This window comes from Chrysemys picta, chromosome 10 (genome assembly GCF_011386835.1).
Source record: "Chrysemys picta bellii isolate R12L10 chromosome 10, ASM1138683v2, whole genome shotgun sequence".
NCBI lineage: Eukaryota > Metazoa > Chordata > Testudines > Emydidae > Chrysemys > Chrysemys picta.
The window spans coordinates 54921550-54938928 of record NC_088800.1 but is presented as its reverse complement, the minus strand read 5'-3'; the positions used below and the strand labels follow the sequence as shown (position 1 = coordinate 54938928).

Genomic DNA, 17379 nt, shown 5'->3' with positions numbered 1-17379 from the left:
ACCCTGGGTTTAGCAGGCCAATGCTCAAACCACTGAGCTATCCCTCCACCCCTAATAACATTTTAGCAATCTTCAGACCTCACCGCCAAGTTATTAGTATAGGCAGAATTTTGGGGGAGGGGGAGCATGGGAGGCATTGTCCCCCCAAACTGCAATGTAACGAGTTCTGCAGAGAAGAAAGGCGACGTGCTGCTCCCAGCTTGTGCTCCTGAGGCAGGGAGTCAGAATTGTGTTTATAAACAGAGTGATTAAGATAAGAAAGGGCTATTAGGATTTTTCCTAAAGTTAAAGATCTGTTCCAAGCTTGGTGAACTGCAAAAAGTAAGTAGCCTAAGGCTTGGCTCACTGCACTTTTGCTGGTAAAACTTTTGTCGTTCTTGGGTGTGAAAAACTCACCTCCCACCCCCAAACAACAAAAGTTTTACCCATGAAAAGCACCAGTGTGGACAGCACTTTGTCGGTGGGAGAAGCTACTGCTGCTCGTTGGGGATGGATTTATTTTGTCAGTGGGCGAGCTCTCGCCTGCAGACAAAGAGTGGTTACACTGCACACCTTTTAGCTGCACGGCTATAGCAACAGTGTAGACATAATCTAAATGATAGAAAGCAATTGCAGATTTTTCTACAATTGTTTCAACTGTTATATTCAAGAGGTGGTAACAAAGTTACTAATACCTTTCTTTGAGAAGATAACTGATTTTTTTAGCCAAAGGAAATGCAGTAGATCTAATCTACCTGGATGTCAGTAAGGCATTTGATACAGTTCCACATGAGACATTGTTAAATTGGAGAAGATGGGGATTAATATGAGACCTGAAAGGTGTATAAGGAACTGGTTAAAGAGGAGACTACAAGAGATCATACTGAAAGGTGAACTCTCAGGCTAGAGGAAAGTTACTAGTGGAGTTCCTCAGGGATCAGTCTTGGGACCAACCTTATTTAACATTTTTATTACTGACCGTGGCACAAAAAGTGGGAGTGTGCTAATAAAATTTGCAGATGACACAAACTTGGAGGATATTGCCAATACTGAGAAGGACCGGAATATCATACAAGAAGATCTGAATGACCTTTTAAACTGGAGTAATAGAAATGGGATATTTAATAATGCGAAGTGCAGGGTCATGCATTTAGGGACTAACAACAAGAATTTTTGCTATAAGCTGGAGACTTATCAGTTGGCAGTGACAGAGGAGGAGAAAGAGCTGGGTGTATTGGTTGATCACAGGATGACTATGAGCCATCAATGTGATGTGGTGGTGAAAAAGGCTAATGCAGTCCTATGATACATCAGACAAGGTATTTCCAGTAGAGACAGTGAAGTATTAGTACCATTTTACAAGGCACTAGTGAGACCTCATCTGGAGTATTGTGTGCAATTCTGGTCTCCCATGTTTAAGGAAGATGAATTCAAACTGGAACAGATGCAGGGAAGGGCTACTAAGATGATCTGAGGAAAGGAAAACCTATCTTATTGGAAGATACTCAAACAACTTTGCTTGTTTTGTCTAACCAATAGAAGGCTGAGGGGAGATATGATTACTCTGTATGAATACACCAGAGGGCTAAATACTAGGGAGGGAGAGGAGTTATTTAAATTAACCATCAACGTGGAGCCCAGAACAAATACATATAAATTGGCCATCAAGTTTAGGCTTGAAATTAGGTGAAGGTTTCTAACCATCAGAGGAGTGAAGTTTGGAGCAATGCAGGCAAAAAACCCTAAATGGCTTCAAGACTGAGCTTGATAAGTTTATGGAGGGGATGGTATGACAGGACTGCCTATAATGGCATGTGGCCCATCGGCAACTGCCTGTAGCAAAAATCTCCAACGGCTGGAGATGGGACACTAGATGAGGAGGGCTCTGAGTTACTACAGATAATTCTTTCACAGGTATATGCCTGGTGGGTCTTGCCCATATGCTCAGGGTCTAACTGATCGCCATATTAGGAGTTGGGAAGGAATTTCCCCCAGTCAGATTGGCAGAGACCGTGGGGTTTTTTTACCGCCTTCTGCAACATGGGTCACGGGTCATTTGCAGGTTTAAACTAGTGTAAATGGTGAATTCTCTGTAACTTGAAGTCTTTAAATCATGATTTGAGGCCTTCAGTAACTTACCGAGGTTAGGGGTCTATTACAGGAGTGAGTGGGTGAGATTCTATAGCCTGCAATGTCCAGGAGGTCAGACAAGATGATCATGATGGTCCCGTCTGATTTTAGTAAAAGTATCTGTGTAAGACTATGCAATTTAAAACCTACAGTGGCCCTTAAGTGACTTGCCACAAGATGTCAGAACATGATAGTATTAGAGCTGAGAGGGTCTAATATTTATTTTTTTCTTTCTTAATCTAGAAATTAGATACAATGCGCCTGCCAGATATTTCTAAGTTATTATCTGCAAAAACACTAGAGTTTTCAGTTGCCTAAGTAGCCCCTGGAATCAGTGTTAAAGCTGTGCCCCCTCCCCATCTCAAATGGCGCCCCTGCAGGCACGGAATTTGTTGTCGCCCCCAGCCACACGCGGCCCCATTGGCCTGACTGGAGACACCCTCCATAATATAGAAGTCAAACTACGTCTATGGTTATTAGCTAGTGCTGAGAACTGTGGGAAGACTGCAAATACTTCGCGTTCATCGTATAGCGTGCAGGTGAGCATTTCTGTGCAAGCAAGTCCCTATGCACAGAGTGGGCCATGTCGAGGTGGTTTACAGAGGGAGGTTACTAGAACAGTCTTCAAAGTTGCTATACTAATGTGACTATTTGAGGGACAATTCTTGTAGTTGTTTATTCCAGGAACATTTACAGAGACTGTTTTGCTTTACTGAGTCGTTACACTGGTCTGACACCCCCTGTTAGCACGGATGGCGGCCTAACGTGCATCCACCCTTCCCCACAAATCCTATAGGATGAAGCTGCCTTTCCCTTCCTGTTGGCATGGAGCTGAGCAGTTAGCAGGCATGTGGGGAAGGAGGCCCTGTGAGCCTTACATGAAGAAATAGAGTCTCAGCCCGTCCCAGTAGCTGACCAAAACAAAGGAAGGGTAATAAATCAGCTGATGTCAGGGGTAGGTCAATGATGTGCACATCGGAATGGCTAATTTCTAAGTCACACCGCAGCTGTACGTGTCCTCTTCACCTCCCTTCCCATCTCACACTGTGCAGGGCTTTGACAGGGTGAAGGAGGAGAGATGATACATGAGAGTGGGGAAGGAGAGGTGGGATGACTGAGGAGAAGGAAGGGCAAAGGAGATGGAGGTGTAGTAGCAGCTCCAGAGCATCAAACTGGCTGCAGCAGCCAACATGGTGCACAGCCACCGTGACTCACAGAAACACATGGGATTCATGAGCGTCCAGCAGCTGGGCTCTCCACCTCCGGCCTCCCCTCCTCCAGTTCCACCTACACCAACCCACTCCCAGATGGGGACTCCTTCCCCAGCCCTGCCCTTGGTTCCCCGTATCACATGGATTTGCTTGCCTTCCTCAGTCCTCTCCATATAACAGAGCTAGCATTCATCAGTGGTCTAATCCATCACGGCCAGACTTCCATTTGCTGCTGCAGCAGCTCTCTCCAGCCTCCTGCTCCCCACAGTAACCTGACTCCTCCCTCTTCCTCCAACTCCTTGTCAGGGTCTTTAGCCAGCATGAGAGGCACACTAGTTGCTGGGATGCCCCTGCAACTCCAAGGCTGGGCCCAAGATTTTAAACAATAAATTGCCTACTTGATGCTACCTGTTAACAAAGTTTACAGCTGAAGGTTCTTACAATTTTTATTGCACATCATGTACATCCAATAAAAACCACACTATACTGTATCAAAATTAAAAAAAAACCAGACATTCTTATGCTACAAAAATACAAATACTGGTTTTGAGAAACTTGGCTTCTTTTTTTACAAAGTGAGGCCATCATCGATTCACAACTCCCAAGGCTGGAAAGAGTCAGCACATCTCTGAAGATTAAATAAATAGAAGTCAATTCTCTAGGATCCAAGACTTCCCTGTTGCAGACTTAGCAAAGGGCCTGGAAGCAGTCCAGTTTGGAAACTAGATTATGTAGCAAGGTGTGGTTAGGTGAGGAATGAGTACGAGGCGCTGAAGGTGTCCAGTGGTCACTGCAACATAAATATGGTGTCTCCTTTTTTAAAAAAGGGGGGCTGGGGGCAGTGGAAACACAATTGTCCAAGGCCAGGCCACATGGCAACTTGACAGGAGTTCCAGTACCACTTGCAGTTCTCAGAAAATGGAGCTGACAGTATCTTTAACAAAGAGGTCTAGCCCTGCAGATCCCAGCATGCAATGCTCTATCTCAGTCCAAGCAGTCAAAACACACCATTGCATCTTGGGACCTGTAGCCTCTGAAGTCCTTATCACTGTATTAAATATAAGAGGCTGCAGGACTCCTGGTACCCATCACAAATCTATAGAATAAGAGTGCTTGTAGATTGTATGGAAACAGTATCTCTTCCTGGCATTCTCCACAACACAACTGTTACCAATAAGTTACCCTTTCAATACAGTAAGTAACATTCTGCACTTCAATAGCACCTTCTTCCATTCTGAGCCATTCAAAACCCTTTCCAAAGGTGGGCAGCTCTCATTCCCCTCTTTTACAGGTGAAGCTCAGAGAAATTAAGACTCAGACTTTCAAAGCAGCCATTCATTTTGGGTGTCCAACATCAAACACCTGTGGACAATTTCAGAGGTGCTCAATACCCAGTATCATCAACTGAAGTCAGTGGGCTCTGCAGGTGCTCGGTACTTGCTGAAAATCAAGCCCTAAGCGTCCACTGTTAGGCACACAACAAATGAAGCATCCAAAATTTGAGTCCACTTGCCAAAGATCACAGAGTGAGCCAGGAACAGAAGCTAGGTCTCCAAACTATCCCCACTAGACAATGCTGCCACCACAACACTCCCTGCCCCTGCCCCTCAATCTGTAGAATAAAATCTCAAACTGAATAAACAGACTGTAAAACCGCTGGGGTCCCAAAGACAAACCTGAACATCTGTCTGTTCTCACTGCTTTACACATCAGGGCAAAGCGAGTTGTTTCCTGCTAGTGTGGTGGGTTAGGCAGGTCTGTTTCTATTCTAGGAGAGAACAATTCAGGGGGATTTGACCTGCTTCCTTCCAAGGCCAGCATTGCCTACGGCACTCTTACCAGTCAGGCAGGACCTTATGTTCCAACACTGATGCACTCAGTGAGGAGCTTGGAAGTAGCACCCTCTGTCAGGCACTTAGAAGAAGCTCTAACTCTAGAAGCAGCAGTTAGAAGCAAGGCTGAAATAAAACCTATTAGAAAAGAGGAAGGCAAGCGGGGAGGACAAGAGGAGAGGAAACAACTGAAAAGGAAAAGGCAGAGGAGGACAGATAAAAGAAAGTGGAATGGAAGGGGAAAAGATGACAGAAAAGGCAAAGGAAACTGATGGCTAAAGAACTAGGAAAACAAGCAGAGGGACCATATTAGCTGTATGCTGAAGCTCCAGCAGTACTAGTAGTGGCCTTGGTGTCCTAGAGATCCAGCAGGCACTGTTTCAGCAGGGAGTGGGGTGGATGGTACTAAAAGCATGCAGGGTCTCTGCACCTCTAAAGCAGAGTGACTGGGGAACAGATGCTTCTCTCACAGTTCCAAGCCATTCGAGCACATCGGGGAGCAATGTTCTAACTGACTGAAAAGTCAGCAGCATAAGCATGTGTACAGCAGATTCTACCGGGGCAGGGAGAATGTTTAGTAGCAAAACAGAGGAGCAATTCTTGAAGAAGCTCTGACATGGAACAATGGGAAGAGTTTTAGAGCCTGCAGTGGGGAAGTGTCAATGCACCAAGGCAGCAGAGAAGGGGGAGGAGGCTCCAGTCAGTATCGTTTGCATCCCTTTTTCTTGCCCCCACATTGCTGCTGCTTCTCTTTCCGTGCCCCAGCCGTGGTAAAGGTGATACAGTGAGCGTCCAAAAAGTCCAGCAATTTTCCCAGTGCAATCTTAATGCCATTCTGCTTCAGCTCTGCCTGCAGCCCAGTCAGCTCAAATGGCTGGTAAAGGAGGATCTTCCGGTGCAGGACTGGATTTGAATGGATGTAGCGTCTCACTGCCTCCAGCTTATCTGCCTCCCGGGCTGCAGCCTGAGATGCTGGGATCCCTTCGTCCTCTTCAGATGTAAGGGCACCTGTCTCAAACTCATTGGAAGAAGAACTGAAAATGAGAGAGAGGAGAGATCAATGAAATGCCCTATTACCAAGGAAATGATCATGGACCAACAGGGAACAAGGTGGAGTTATTGATTAAACGCCCTTGTGTGGCCCACCCTAGTGCTATGAATTCTCTGACATTTTAGGTCTCATTAAAATAACTGTCTGACGGGACAGACAGCGTGGGCAAGTGTTCAGCGAACTTCCATTCTCAGCTCTGCCAATGCCCCTCCCACTGTATCAGCAGCATCTCCTGCTATTCCAGTCTTGGGCCCCTCATACATGTGCTGGTGCTCCTCAATCCTGACCAGCACTGCCTGCTTCTATTCTACTCTTGGACTCCCTATGCACAGCTCTGTTATTGCACCTCCTGTGACCAGCAGAGACCCCTGCTATTCCAGTTCTGGGCCTCCATTCAGCTCTGCCAGTGCTTCTTGACCTACAGAGCCCAGACATCCCAGGCGTGGGCCTTTACCAAGCTCAGAATACCAGATATGCCAAACTATGGTTTTGTGATCTGACAAGAGATCACTAGGAATTAGACTGAAACCCCCCGAAAAAGGATATGTGTGTGAGCTAAGCCCAGGACAAAGGGCAGGGCTTCTCTACTTTGAGGGAGAGCTGAGGTGTCTCCCCCCCTTGACCAGACCCACACCAGTAAATGAGCTTTTCCCTGCTGTTTCAGTCCCTTACCTCTGTGACCCAAAGGAGTTGTCACTTCCAGCCACTGAAGAAGCTGCAGACTCCTGAGATGCTGAGAGCACCTGTCCATCAGCACTGCCCACCAGAGAACCTTTAACTGGAGATGTAGCTGGAGACAAAGTATCTCCCTTTAGCCCTCTGGCTCCTCCTGGGTGGCCTTTAGTTTCAGCTGTTTTCTTAGTCCTCTGATAGCCTGTTGTAGAGGGGCCCGCTGAGTTGTCAGCATCACCACTGCCCAGAACTGGCAGGGAAGGGACCGAAACCCCCAACTTCTGCTTGCGCCCTACACTGGAGGCTTTGGAACTCTCTTCTCTCAGTTCAATCAAGTCTGCTTGGGGTTGGCTGGGGTACTTGGCAGTGGCTTTCTGTAGGGGTGGTTGGGAGGATGGGATCTCATCCTCTGAGTCAGAGGACATGATCTGATGAGTATACTGGAATATCTCCTTCAGCTTTAACACCATCTGCCGTTTTGGGAGAGGACGGACTCCAAATCTAAAATACAAAGGTGACACTTTAGTTAAGCAATATGGTAAGTTTAGGCTGATGTGGTGATGCCTCATCTTTGTGGCGTCGCAGCATGCGTGGAGGAATTGAAGGATCCAGTCCCACATGAAGTCTGCAGTCCAGCCACCACTAACTGGGTCTTAAGCAACATTTACTGGAATGCCATCAAATGTTTCTCTCTTGCTGCAAAGGGGCTTCTCTGTCAAGCTACTTCCCTGCAGGTACCTGCACATTAAGAAACTGGCCTTGTTCTCCAAGGTGCTCATGGAGGCAACACTAACCTGTTCAGTTCCTTCTTCAGCTCTGGGGTCTCCATGATGGAGTAAGCTGGTACTGGTGTTATGGGAACTCTGGGGGGCTGGTTTCTCTTGTGACAGACAGGGTCTGCAGCAAAATGAAATTATTACAATGAGAATAAATATATCAACATGGAGGGTCCTGGGACTGGCTGATGATTTCTAGTCTTTGTGAAAGATATTACAAGGACACATAATAGTAATATCTAGGGCATTATTTTCCCACAAAGGATCCCACAGCCCTTTACCAACTCTCTCATGTTCATTTTAGACAGAGCTGTGAAAACTTTGGGTGGACTCAAGTCAGCCTTTTATTGTTTTGTTTTTACTCACTTTAACTAAGAAAACAGTTTAATTTAAAAGAAATGACAAGTTTTGGACCCAAAGTCCCTATGCTGTAAGGACAGGCACCTTTTGCCAGTTAAAAAAAGGCTGTGTTATTGAACTTTGTAAAGGGGCCACTGCTGACATGAGCCATGTCTGTAGCACAGGAGGGTGAAATTCAGAGGAGAGGGGCTGTTGTTCTAGAGGTAAATGAATGGGTCTTAACTCTCTGGAGAGCCAAGTTAGAACACTGAGCTGGGTCTAAAGCAAAATTAGTTTGTTGGCCACTTCCTAATCCCTTACTGTGAAACTATCAACCAAAGTGGCGTAATTAATTAACACTATGAGATCTTGGATAGAAGGAGCTATATCAGTCTACAGAGATTTAAAAAATGTAATCAAATAAGCTCTCTAGCACTGCAGAGGTAAGTGTTAGGTCAAATGTATAGATATTTAAGCTGAAGCACAGAGATATTAAGTTACTGCCCAAATCACACAGTGAGTCTGTGTCAGAAATGGGAAGAGCCCAATCTCCCACTCATATCACTAGATCATACTATTTCCCTCTTCGTAGGTCAAGATTTGAGTATATTACGAGAGCCTCTGGGAAGGGGCCCAGAACTGGGGCTGCAGGTCAGGACTGAGGGGCACTGTCTGAGCTTTAAAGGAAAGCTTGCATGACGCCCATCTGCAGCCTGCCTAGTGTTTGCCAGTGCTATAAGTCTCCCAATTTGCTTGCCACATTCATATATGTAAAAAGAAAGACAACTGCAACTGTTCTACTGGCAAAGTAGCTGGACTGAAGGCCTCACGTGCTGTTAACAGAACGGTCACTCATAGTGTTGAATAGTAAGGATCATATTGATACCAAACCATAACCACAGCAGTCAAGCATCCAGTAGGATTTAGATTAAAAAAAAAAAACACCTGTATTATGATCTTGATATTGTTCACTGCAGAAACTTCCCTGGGGAATGGGACTCATGAAACAAACAATGTGAATGAAACACAAAAACACTGTATTCCAATAATACTGAGTGCCAAGCGGAATCCCCTACCTAGCAACTAGGAACTGTGAAGCGGACACTACCTCTCTGGCACCTGGCCTTGAAAATCATGTCAGACCAGCAGGTGAACCACCCAAACACAACAAGGTGAACTACAGACAGAGTGACCAGTTCAAATGAAAACTGGGATGATTCTGGGATTCATACAAGTACTTACCAGGAGTCTTTAGGGGCTGGGTATTCTGGGCAGCTGCTGCAGCTGACACCCTCTGTGTGAGAGGAAGAATCTCTGGGAGTTCATCTTCATCCCAATCATCCCAGACTTTAGAGTTCCGAAAACTTAACCTATTGCTCACTGAAGAATGTGCCTCAATAGGACTCTCTTCATGACAAAACAAGGTCTTTCTATTGTCAACAGGATTTCCTCGAAGAGGAGTGCTACCTGTAATTTCCAGGGCTCTGATTGGGCTCTTCCATTGGTCGTGCTGAGAGCCACTTTTTCCACGGGTGGGACTGCTGGTATTTGCACAGTCCAACCTCTCAAGCACCCTGTTGTTATTTTTGACTGGTGACAGATGTTCGACACTCCAGCAGTCGTCATCAACTGGGATTGGTGGCTCATCACCGAGCAGGAAGCTGCCACTCGAAGGGAGTGGAGCCACCTCCTTTTCCTCCTCACTGTCCTCTACCTCAACCACACTAATGTCTGTTTTATTCTCCAGAGACAGCTCACGGCATGGAAGGCCTCGTATGGGTGAAGATGGGTTTTCTGAAGACTTCTCTTTCACATGAACACAGGCAGGTGAGACTGGAGCTGGAGAAACTCGCAGAGAATCCTTCCAAGACTGACCTAAAGGGCTGCCAGGAGAGGTTTTTTTGCTGACTGAGGAGTTCTCTGTAAGCAAATGTTTTTGTGAGGAAGTTGCAAGTAACAGATCTGAAGTTATCTCTGGAATCTTCATAGTTTCCCCAGCTTGTTTATGGTCACTAGTATTTACCAATAAAGCCGTAGTCCTGTGCTTATACCCCTGACTCCTCAAACAGCATATACTTGTTGCCTGGGTCTGTGTTGAGCAGTTCCTGCTTCTGGTAAGAAGAGGTGTGTCTGGCACCAACCATGAGGTGTCCATGCTAGAGCTCTCCTCATGGCTCAGAATCAGTCTGCTATCAATACAGGTCCCAACCTGGTTGTTAAGAGGCATCTCTCCTGACAGCTTTACAGCATTCTCACTGTGCATCTTGTCTTGACTTCCTAGTGACACTTGAAATTGTCTCTGGTGTATTTCAATGTCAGCAACTGAAACAGGTCCAGATTTTGGTACATTGTGCTCTTGCTGCACTTTCTTACAGTTACAATCCAATTGCCTGGAGATTTCCATTTCCCTCAGGGAAGATTCAGAATCTGATTTCTTCTTCATTTGTTCTAACTCCATTTCTTCATCAGAATCCAGCAAAAGAATAACTTCAGCCTCTTGGTTCACATGAGAAGCACTATTCTGAGTTGTGTGGACCAATGATGACCCAGTTGGGACGTGTTTTTGCTTTTTTAAATCAACGTGGGGAAACTTTGCTGGAGAAAGTGTGTTCTTTATGATCTTCTCAAATCCTGAAGCATCATTCTGTTCACTGGCTTTTTGGAAGGATGCATCATCAGACTGAAAGAGTCCTTTATTTTTATTTTGCTTTGGTGCTGATATGGGAGAAATTTCTGTGGATACTCTGGAAAATGTCCTATTTGATTCTGGAGACATAGGTGATGAACCAACAGCTGGCAAAACCGGTGAGCAAGGGTTGATAAGAGGACTGCTACACAAATCACTCCTAACTGACAGAAGGTCTTTCTGTGACTGATGGTGAATAGGTGGTTTATTAACCTCAACATGTGTTTCACTGAAAATCTCTCCTGACTCTTCGTTGTCTTCATTTAGTGGAGAAGGCTCACAATGTTCCCCTTGGGTTGCGGAAAACATGGGATCATAACTTTTACTGAGGTCAGCACCATTGTGTCGACAACTAGGGAACATTTTTTCCCAGGCATCATTCTCTTCTTCACCTTGTGAAATCTGAGAGAATCTAGAAACCTTCACAACTTTGGGCATTCTCTGCGAGCCCTCTCTTTCATCAGAGGCTCTACCATGGGAAGCCACAACATCACCGCACTCACAAGGCTTATCCTGCAAGTGCACAGGAGCGATTTGTGTAACACTCATGCTCTCACTCCTACTTATACCTGGGATTTTCTTTTCTTGCCCAGGCGATTCACAGCTGGATCTTCCCACACGAAAGTTTTCCTTCCATTCTTTAATCTTGCTGCTTGTTGAGGGAGATTCACACACCTCCACCTCTTCATCCTCAGTCTGTTGGTTCACATTTTGGGCCTCCTCCGTTTCACTGTAAGTGCAGCTGCCTGTGCCTTCTTCCACCTCTGCTTCATCTTGAACACTCTTTCGCTGAGTGGCAACAAACTCATAAATTTCCTCCAGTTCCTGCTCATCCACTTTCTCATTGTCTTCCTCTTCCTGGTCTTCAGGTTTCAGCAAAGCTACTTCTTCCTCATCTTCATCTACCCACATTGACCTCAAGAGCTCCTGGAAATTCTCAGCTCTGTTGTCACAATTTTCTTCTTCCCCCACGGAGAAAAGTTCATCTCCTGAGTCCACCACATCATGCTCCTCCGTCTCCCCAGGGCTGTTTCCACATACAGAGATCAGTTCACTCACATCAAACCTGCAACGATACAAAGGAAGGTTATTGTTTTCCCTCCACCAGTTAAGCTCGGCCACCAGCATCCTCATGCCGATTTCCTTACAAGAATCATGTGCCTCATTTCCATTAGATGCATCAGCTCAAATCTAACTCTATTATTCAGAATCCCCTTTCCCAGCCAATACCCGAAAGCTCTAGTCCAACTCCTTAAAGCTTAGATTTTAAGGTAAAAGACTTTACATGGCTGGAATTAAAATTCCTGGCACCGCAGACAAAACTAAGAGGCAAATCACAGCCCTCCAAAAGAGCAGGATGATCATGTTTACACTTCTTCTGTTTCTGCCTCCATCATGGACTCCTTCGCTACGAAGGCTCTGATGTCTGAGCAGCTTCTCCCTGAAATGAAGCTAGTAGGCTCAATATAGACCCTTCCAAAGCAGAGAACATTTAATGCTCTCAAGAGTCTACATTTGCCACATTGCAAAAAGGGGCAGAAGATCAGGTGTCAAGGACAGAGCATCAGTCAAACTGACAGGCTTAGAAAATATGCATGAAACATCCCATCGATCGGACATACAACATCCATGCAAACTCATCAGCTTTGCTGTAGCTACATTGTGACTCCAACCCACAGTCTGTTCTGTTTCCACCTAACTCTCCTGCTGCTCACTAGGTATAAGAACTAGGGCAGGGGTCGGCAACCTTTCAGAAGTGGTGTGCCGAGTCTTCATTTATTCACTCTAATTTAAGGTTTCGTGTGCCAGTAATACATTTTAATGTTTTTAGAAGGTCTCTTTCTATAAGTCTATAATATATAACTAAACTACTGTTGTATGTAAAGTAAATAAGGTTTTTAAAAAGTTTAAGAAGCTTCATTTAAAATTAAATTAAAAAGCAGAGGCCCCGGGACTGGTGGCCAGGACCCGGCCAGTGAGAGTGCCACTGAAAATCAGCTTGCGTGCCGCCTTCGGCACGCGTGCCATAGGTTGCCTACCCCTGAACTAGGGCCCGGTTTGTGAATGTGTCCTCGCAAATTAGATGCAGTTTCCTTAAAGGGACACAATCAATTTGAAATCTACTCAGTCGAAAGGCAAGTTTTACACCTTTCCCGTGTCCTTGTATCCATTTTTGTGGTTTTACAATCAGACTTTTTCCCCTGTTTTTTAAAAATCTGTTTCTGTCTCACTACTGTGAAGCAATATACAAACGTCAGGGGAAACTGACTAGTTGTTGGTACAGAGGAAAGTACTGTGAATGCACAGAAAATATAGAATACGTTTTTCTTTCACCTCTTTCACTCTGGGTCATTAGGTGTTATTTGTAAAACTAACAGGTCCACATTCTCAGAGAGGGGGTGATTTTTTAAGTTGACGGAATCCCTTGAATCTATCCGTTTTTTAAGGACTATTCATGAAGAGCACTTAGAGTCACAAAATGACAGTAAGGTTGATACCGCAAGTTAGTGTTACACACAGTATTGATCTCTCAGCAGGTCTTCTGGGGATTAACTGACTATAGTTAGTGAAGTGCTTAGAGAACCTCAGATGAAAGACATACTAATTATTATTACATCACTACCAGCAGCAACAACAGAGACCATGGAATCAAATGCTGCTGAGGACACTAGGGGCAGAATAGAATGGCTTGTTCTCCCCCAGGCTATAATGGGCCTGTGCTGACAGGTGTAACTCAGCAGATACACCCAGTGAGAAGATGAGGGGAGTGACACTTTTGTGACAATGGTCACACTGGAAATGTACACTGAGAATTAAAAAGTTTGTTGTAGCCACTCAGGCCAGGAATGAAGATGTTGGCTAGATATGTGCAGGAAAACTGCAAAACACTGACCAGCACTGAACATCTGAACTGAAAGGACTTCACCTAAACCAATGTAGCTTGGGGGAGTCACCTCTGCAGAAACTTGGCTGTAAATTCCCAGGCTGGGACCCCAAATAAATCTCATGGTGTAAGTGACTAGACAGCAGTGTACACACCTGACAGCAAGAGCTCCCACATCAGAGAGCACCTGGGCAGGGATACTGATATCAGCTGCATAGAGGTACTGCAGAAATGCACGGGCTGCCTCGACCGTCACTTCACTCAGCAACACTCGACGGGTCCGCAAATTCCCATCCTCTTCCACTAAGAAACCTTCACTGTGAACCTGGGAGTGAAAAGAAACAAACAGCCAAAGCAGGGTCATTTATCAGCAAGAGAGGGGCACGGGGGGATCAGGCCCAGAATGCCCACACCAGATCAGACCTTTCATCCACTAAATCCTCATCTGAACTCAGGCAGTAGCCAGTACCCGAGGCTTCAGAGGAAAGCTAAAGAAGTCAAATATGCAGTGCTCCTTATGGGGGCGGGGGAGTGTTCCTCCTGACCCCTACAGCCATCACCTTACACCCGGAAGTGTGACGTCTGATCCCTCTGTATAACTGCCACACATCGGTCATAACCTTATCCAGCCCCTTTCTAAATCCAGTACCTTCTAGAGCAGTGAACTGCACAGGCTGACTATACGCTGGGTAAAGAAAAGTTTCCTTGGATTGGTTCTAAATTTACCAATCATGGATTGCATTGAGTGGCCTCCTGCTTTCCTGTTATGGGACTGCATAGAAAGGAGGGACTGATCAGCTTTTCCCATATCCTTCACAACCTGAATCATACCCGCTGCACCCGCATGGATTGACCCTGCTCCCCTCTCTTGCTGGCATGCTTCCACCCCTATCCACCCATAGCATCCACTGCAGTATCTGAGATTCTCTCTTATGGTACTGAATATCACCCAAAGGCTACATCTAACACTTGGAGCTAGGGCTGTGATTCCCAGCTTGTGTAGAAATACTCACGCTAGCTTTTATTGAGCTAGCATGCTAAAATAGTAGTGTAGCTGCAGTAACAAGGGTAGCAGTGAGTGGCAGCACGGGCTAGCTGTCCAAGTACAAACCCACCCAGACTCCACAGGCATGTACCCTTGCTTGCTAGCTGTGCTGCCGCTCACCACTGCCCACGGTACTATGGCTACACTACTATATTTAGCGTGCTAGCTCCACAATAGCTAGCATGAGTTTGCCTACGCAAGCTGGGAATCAATCCCCCAACTCCAAGCGTGGACATAGCCAAACAGAAAACACAGGCTCCCAGTTGTTTCTGATTCCTCTATTAACTACCAGTGGCTCAAGGTCTCTGAAAATGGCAAGACCTGGTTCTAACAACACTCCCCTGGTCAACAGAGAGACTAAATGGAAAACACCACACTGCAGAAGAGGGAAAAGATCCACACAGAAGGGATTAAACATATCATGTAGGGGCCGGATCCTACAACCATTACGCATACAAGTAGTTCCTATGGATGCAAGTAGTCAAGGAGGACTACTCAGGTAAGAAAGGGTTGTATGGTTGGGCTATGGGTCAGTAATGCTGGGAGTGTAGCTAAACCACTGTGCATGGGGCTAAGCCATCACCTCAGCCTCCTAACTCCATTTACAAAGGGGTCTCAGGGTGTACAGGTGCCTCTGAGTTAACAGCATTTAAGGAAACTCAAAATGTGTTCAGATGCTGGTGGCAGCTCTTCATGCTATGACCAGGGTTCAGATCCTAGACTCAGGGCCCGTCACGTTGCATTGGCGGGATACTATTGAGGAGGTACTGTGGGATGCTCGACTGCACACCCCGCTGAGAGCATGAGGAGCATTTCACTGTCCTTCGTGAGAAGCTCTGTTCAGCACTGTTAGCTCAACAGCAACTGTGGGAGGAGAGGCCTTGTACAGGGAAATGATTTCTACTCTGGGGGAAGGGGTGGAGACAGACCCTCATAAAGGTCACGCACAGGCATAGCTAGACTCTTCATGGCCTAGTCCCTGGATTTCATGTGTCGCTCAAGCTCAGCTCTAGGAGAAGGGCAGGACAGATGTACCAGTCAGGACTCACTAGCCTAGGCTTGTGTGGGGTGGGTGGCTATGGAAATCCAGAGGGCAAACATATAGTTAGATAGATACCCTCCCGTATAAACTGCTGGCAGATTGCTGGACCTACCATCCCCCTTACTCCTTCAAACAACTGCCACTCACTCTCTATGACGACACCACAGGACTCTTGCTACCTGCCTGCGGGGAGGGACAGGCGGCTGCAAATCACAGCTGGGTCAGAAGTGCCCTCTGCACCAGGCTTTAGCACCTACTCCTGACTCTGAAGCAGAACTGCCTGTAGAGACTGGAGCCAATCTCTTCCTAGTTAGGAGGAGAGTACCGCATGGTAGCTGTGCCCAGAGACAACAGCACTGCCAGAAGGAAGAGGAAGGCAGCACAGCAAACAAATACAAAAGCAAACACATCCAGCCATACTTACGACTTCAGTCAGCTGTGGGCACCGTGCATAAAGCACAAACATATGGGCATAAAGGACTTCCCCACTGTCTACCTGGAACTGGACGTCACTTAGATGGGGGTTGTTGACCATTCCACTGAAATCGGCAGCCAGCGACCTGAGTGAGGACTAGAACAAAGAAGGAAGGAGAGAGAAAAACGCTGGTGCAGCTGTAATTAATTTCCCTGACAAAGGCAGAGGGGATAACCCAATTTGTCAATGCTGCTGTACTCTGGGCCCAGGTTTGGATGGATTTAACTTTCCCCTTTGTGATGATTCATGTCCTCAATTAAATTTCACTTCTACGCCAACAATAATGAATTGAGAAGCAACTAGTATCAAGCTTTCCCTTCGGAGTTACTACCCTGCAGCTGGAGTCATGCTGAGCTCTGTTACCCTGCCTGTTCTGGCAGACAGGACAGTTTTAGTGAGACTTCAGTTTTAACTGGCCTTAAACACACTGGGCCAAATTCTCTGCAGGCGTAGCTGCAAACAGCTCCACTTACTCCAGCAGAGAATTTGACCACAGGCTGACTGCAGTGTGAGTAAGCAGTCCTCACTGGGATGTACTCAGCATCTAAGCCAAACATGGGAGGTGAGGCTGGAGCAGACTTCTGAAATTGTTCGGACTGGTACTGCAGCTAGCAACACTGCAAGATTAGGAGCAAAGTCATGCCATGAGGTGCACCTATCCCCAACCAATGCAACAAGCATATCAACACAGGGCCTTCCCAAGTGACATCAGCATGCTAATCTATAGCACCTCTCTGGTTGCAATGTCTACCTGGAATTATTTTAACTGAATGCATAATAATGGGAAAGGGCACTGTAGTGGGGTGGCTCCCCCACTCCAGTGGAAAAGAGGTTAAAGTCAGCCCTGGGAGAAGGTTGTGGCTGAGAGCTGCTAAGCTGGGCTGATTTGGGGAAGCGGCAGCACTTGTCCACGCCCCAGTCAGGCCACAGCTGGCCTGTATAAAAGGCTGTGAGCCAGAGGCCCAGCAGTCTCTCTCTCTCTCTCTCTCTCTCTTTCCAGGCTGGGAGAGAACAGGGCCTGGCTGCCTGCAGAAAGGGTACTGGAAGTGAAGAAGGGCTGGGGAAAGGCCAGAGGAGAAGGGGAGCTCCAGGCTGGCAACTCCCTGGGCTGCAGGGCCTGGTCCAAGGCCCATAGAGGTACTGGGAGGCAGGCAAAGGCAGCCGGTCTGCCCCCTTGCCTATGATGAGTGGCTTTTACACTGCAGTCTGCCCCAGGGAGCGGGGGCTAGTGATGACTGGCAGTAGCCCAGACTGAGG

The 17379-nt window shown here is 46.5% G+C and overlaps 1 protein-coding gene across 9 annotated transcripts in view; it reads right to left on the bottom strand.

Moving 5' to 3' along the window:
- Positions 1-3748: 3748 nt before the first annotated feature.
- The window catches only part of SLX4 (SLX4 structure-specific endonuclease subunit), a 42178-nt gene continuing 28547 nt past the window's right edge, over positions 3749-17379 (bottom strand). For all 9 annotated transcript variants that reach the window (XM_065558703.1, XM_005306186.3, XM_005306183.3 and 6 more), the window contains 6 exons: positions 16072-16218; positions 13716-13885; positions 9233-11742; positions 7670-7772; positions 6876-7376; positions 3749-6186 (listed from right to left, as the gene is read on the bottom strand). In XM_065558703.1, the coding sequence (XP_065414775.1) occupies positions 5853-6186; positions 6876-7376; positions 7670-7772; positions 9233-11742; positions 13716-13885; positions 16072-16218 (3765 nt within the window). In that variant the 3' untranslated portion in view covers positions 3749-5852. The remainder of the gene's footprint in view (positions 6187-6875; positions 7377-7669; positions 7773-9232; positions 11743-13715; positions 13886-16071; positions 16219-17379) is intronic.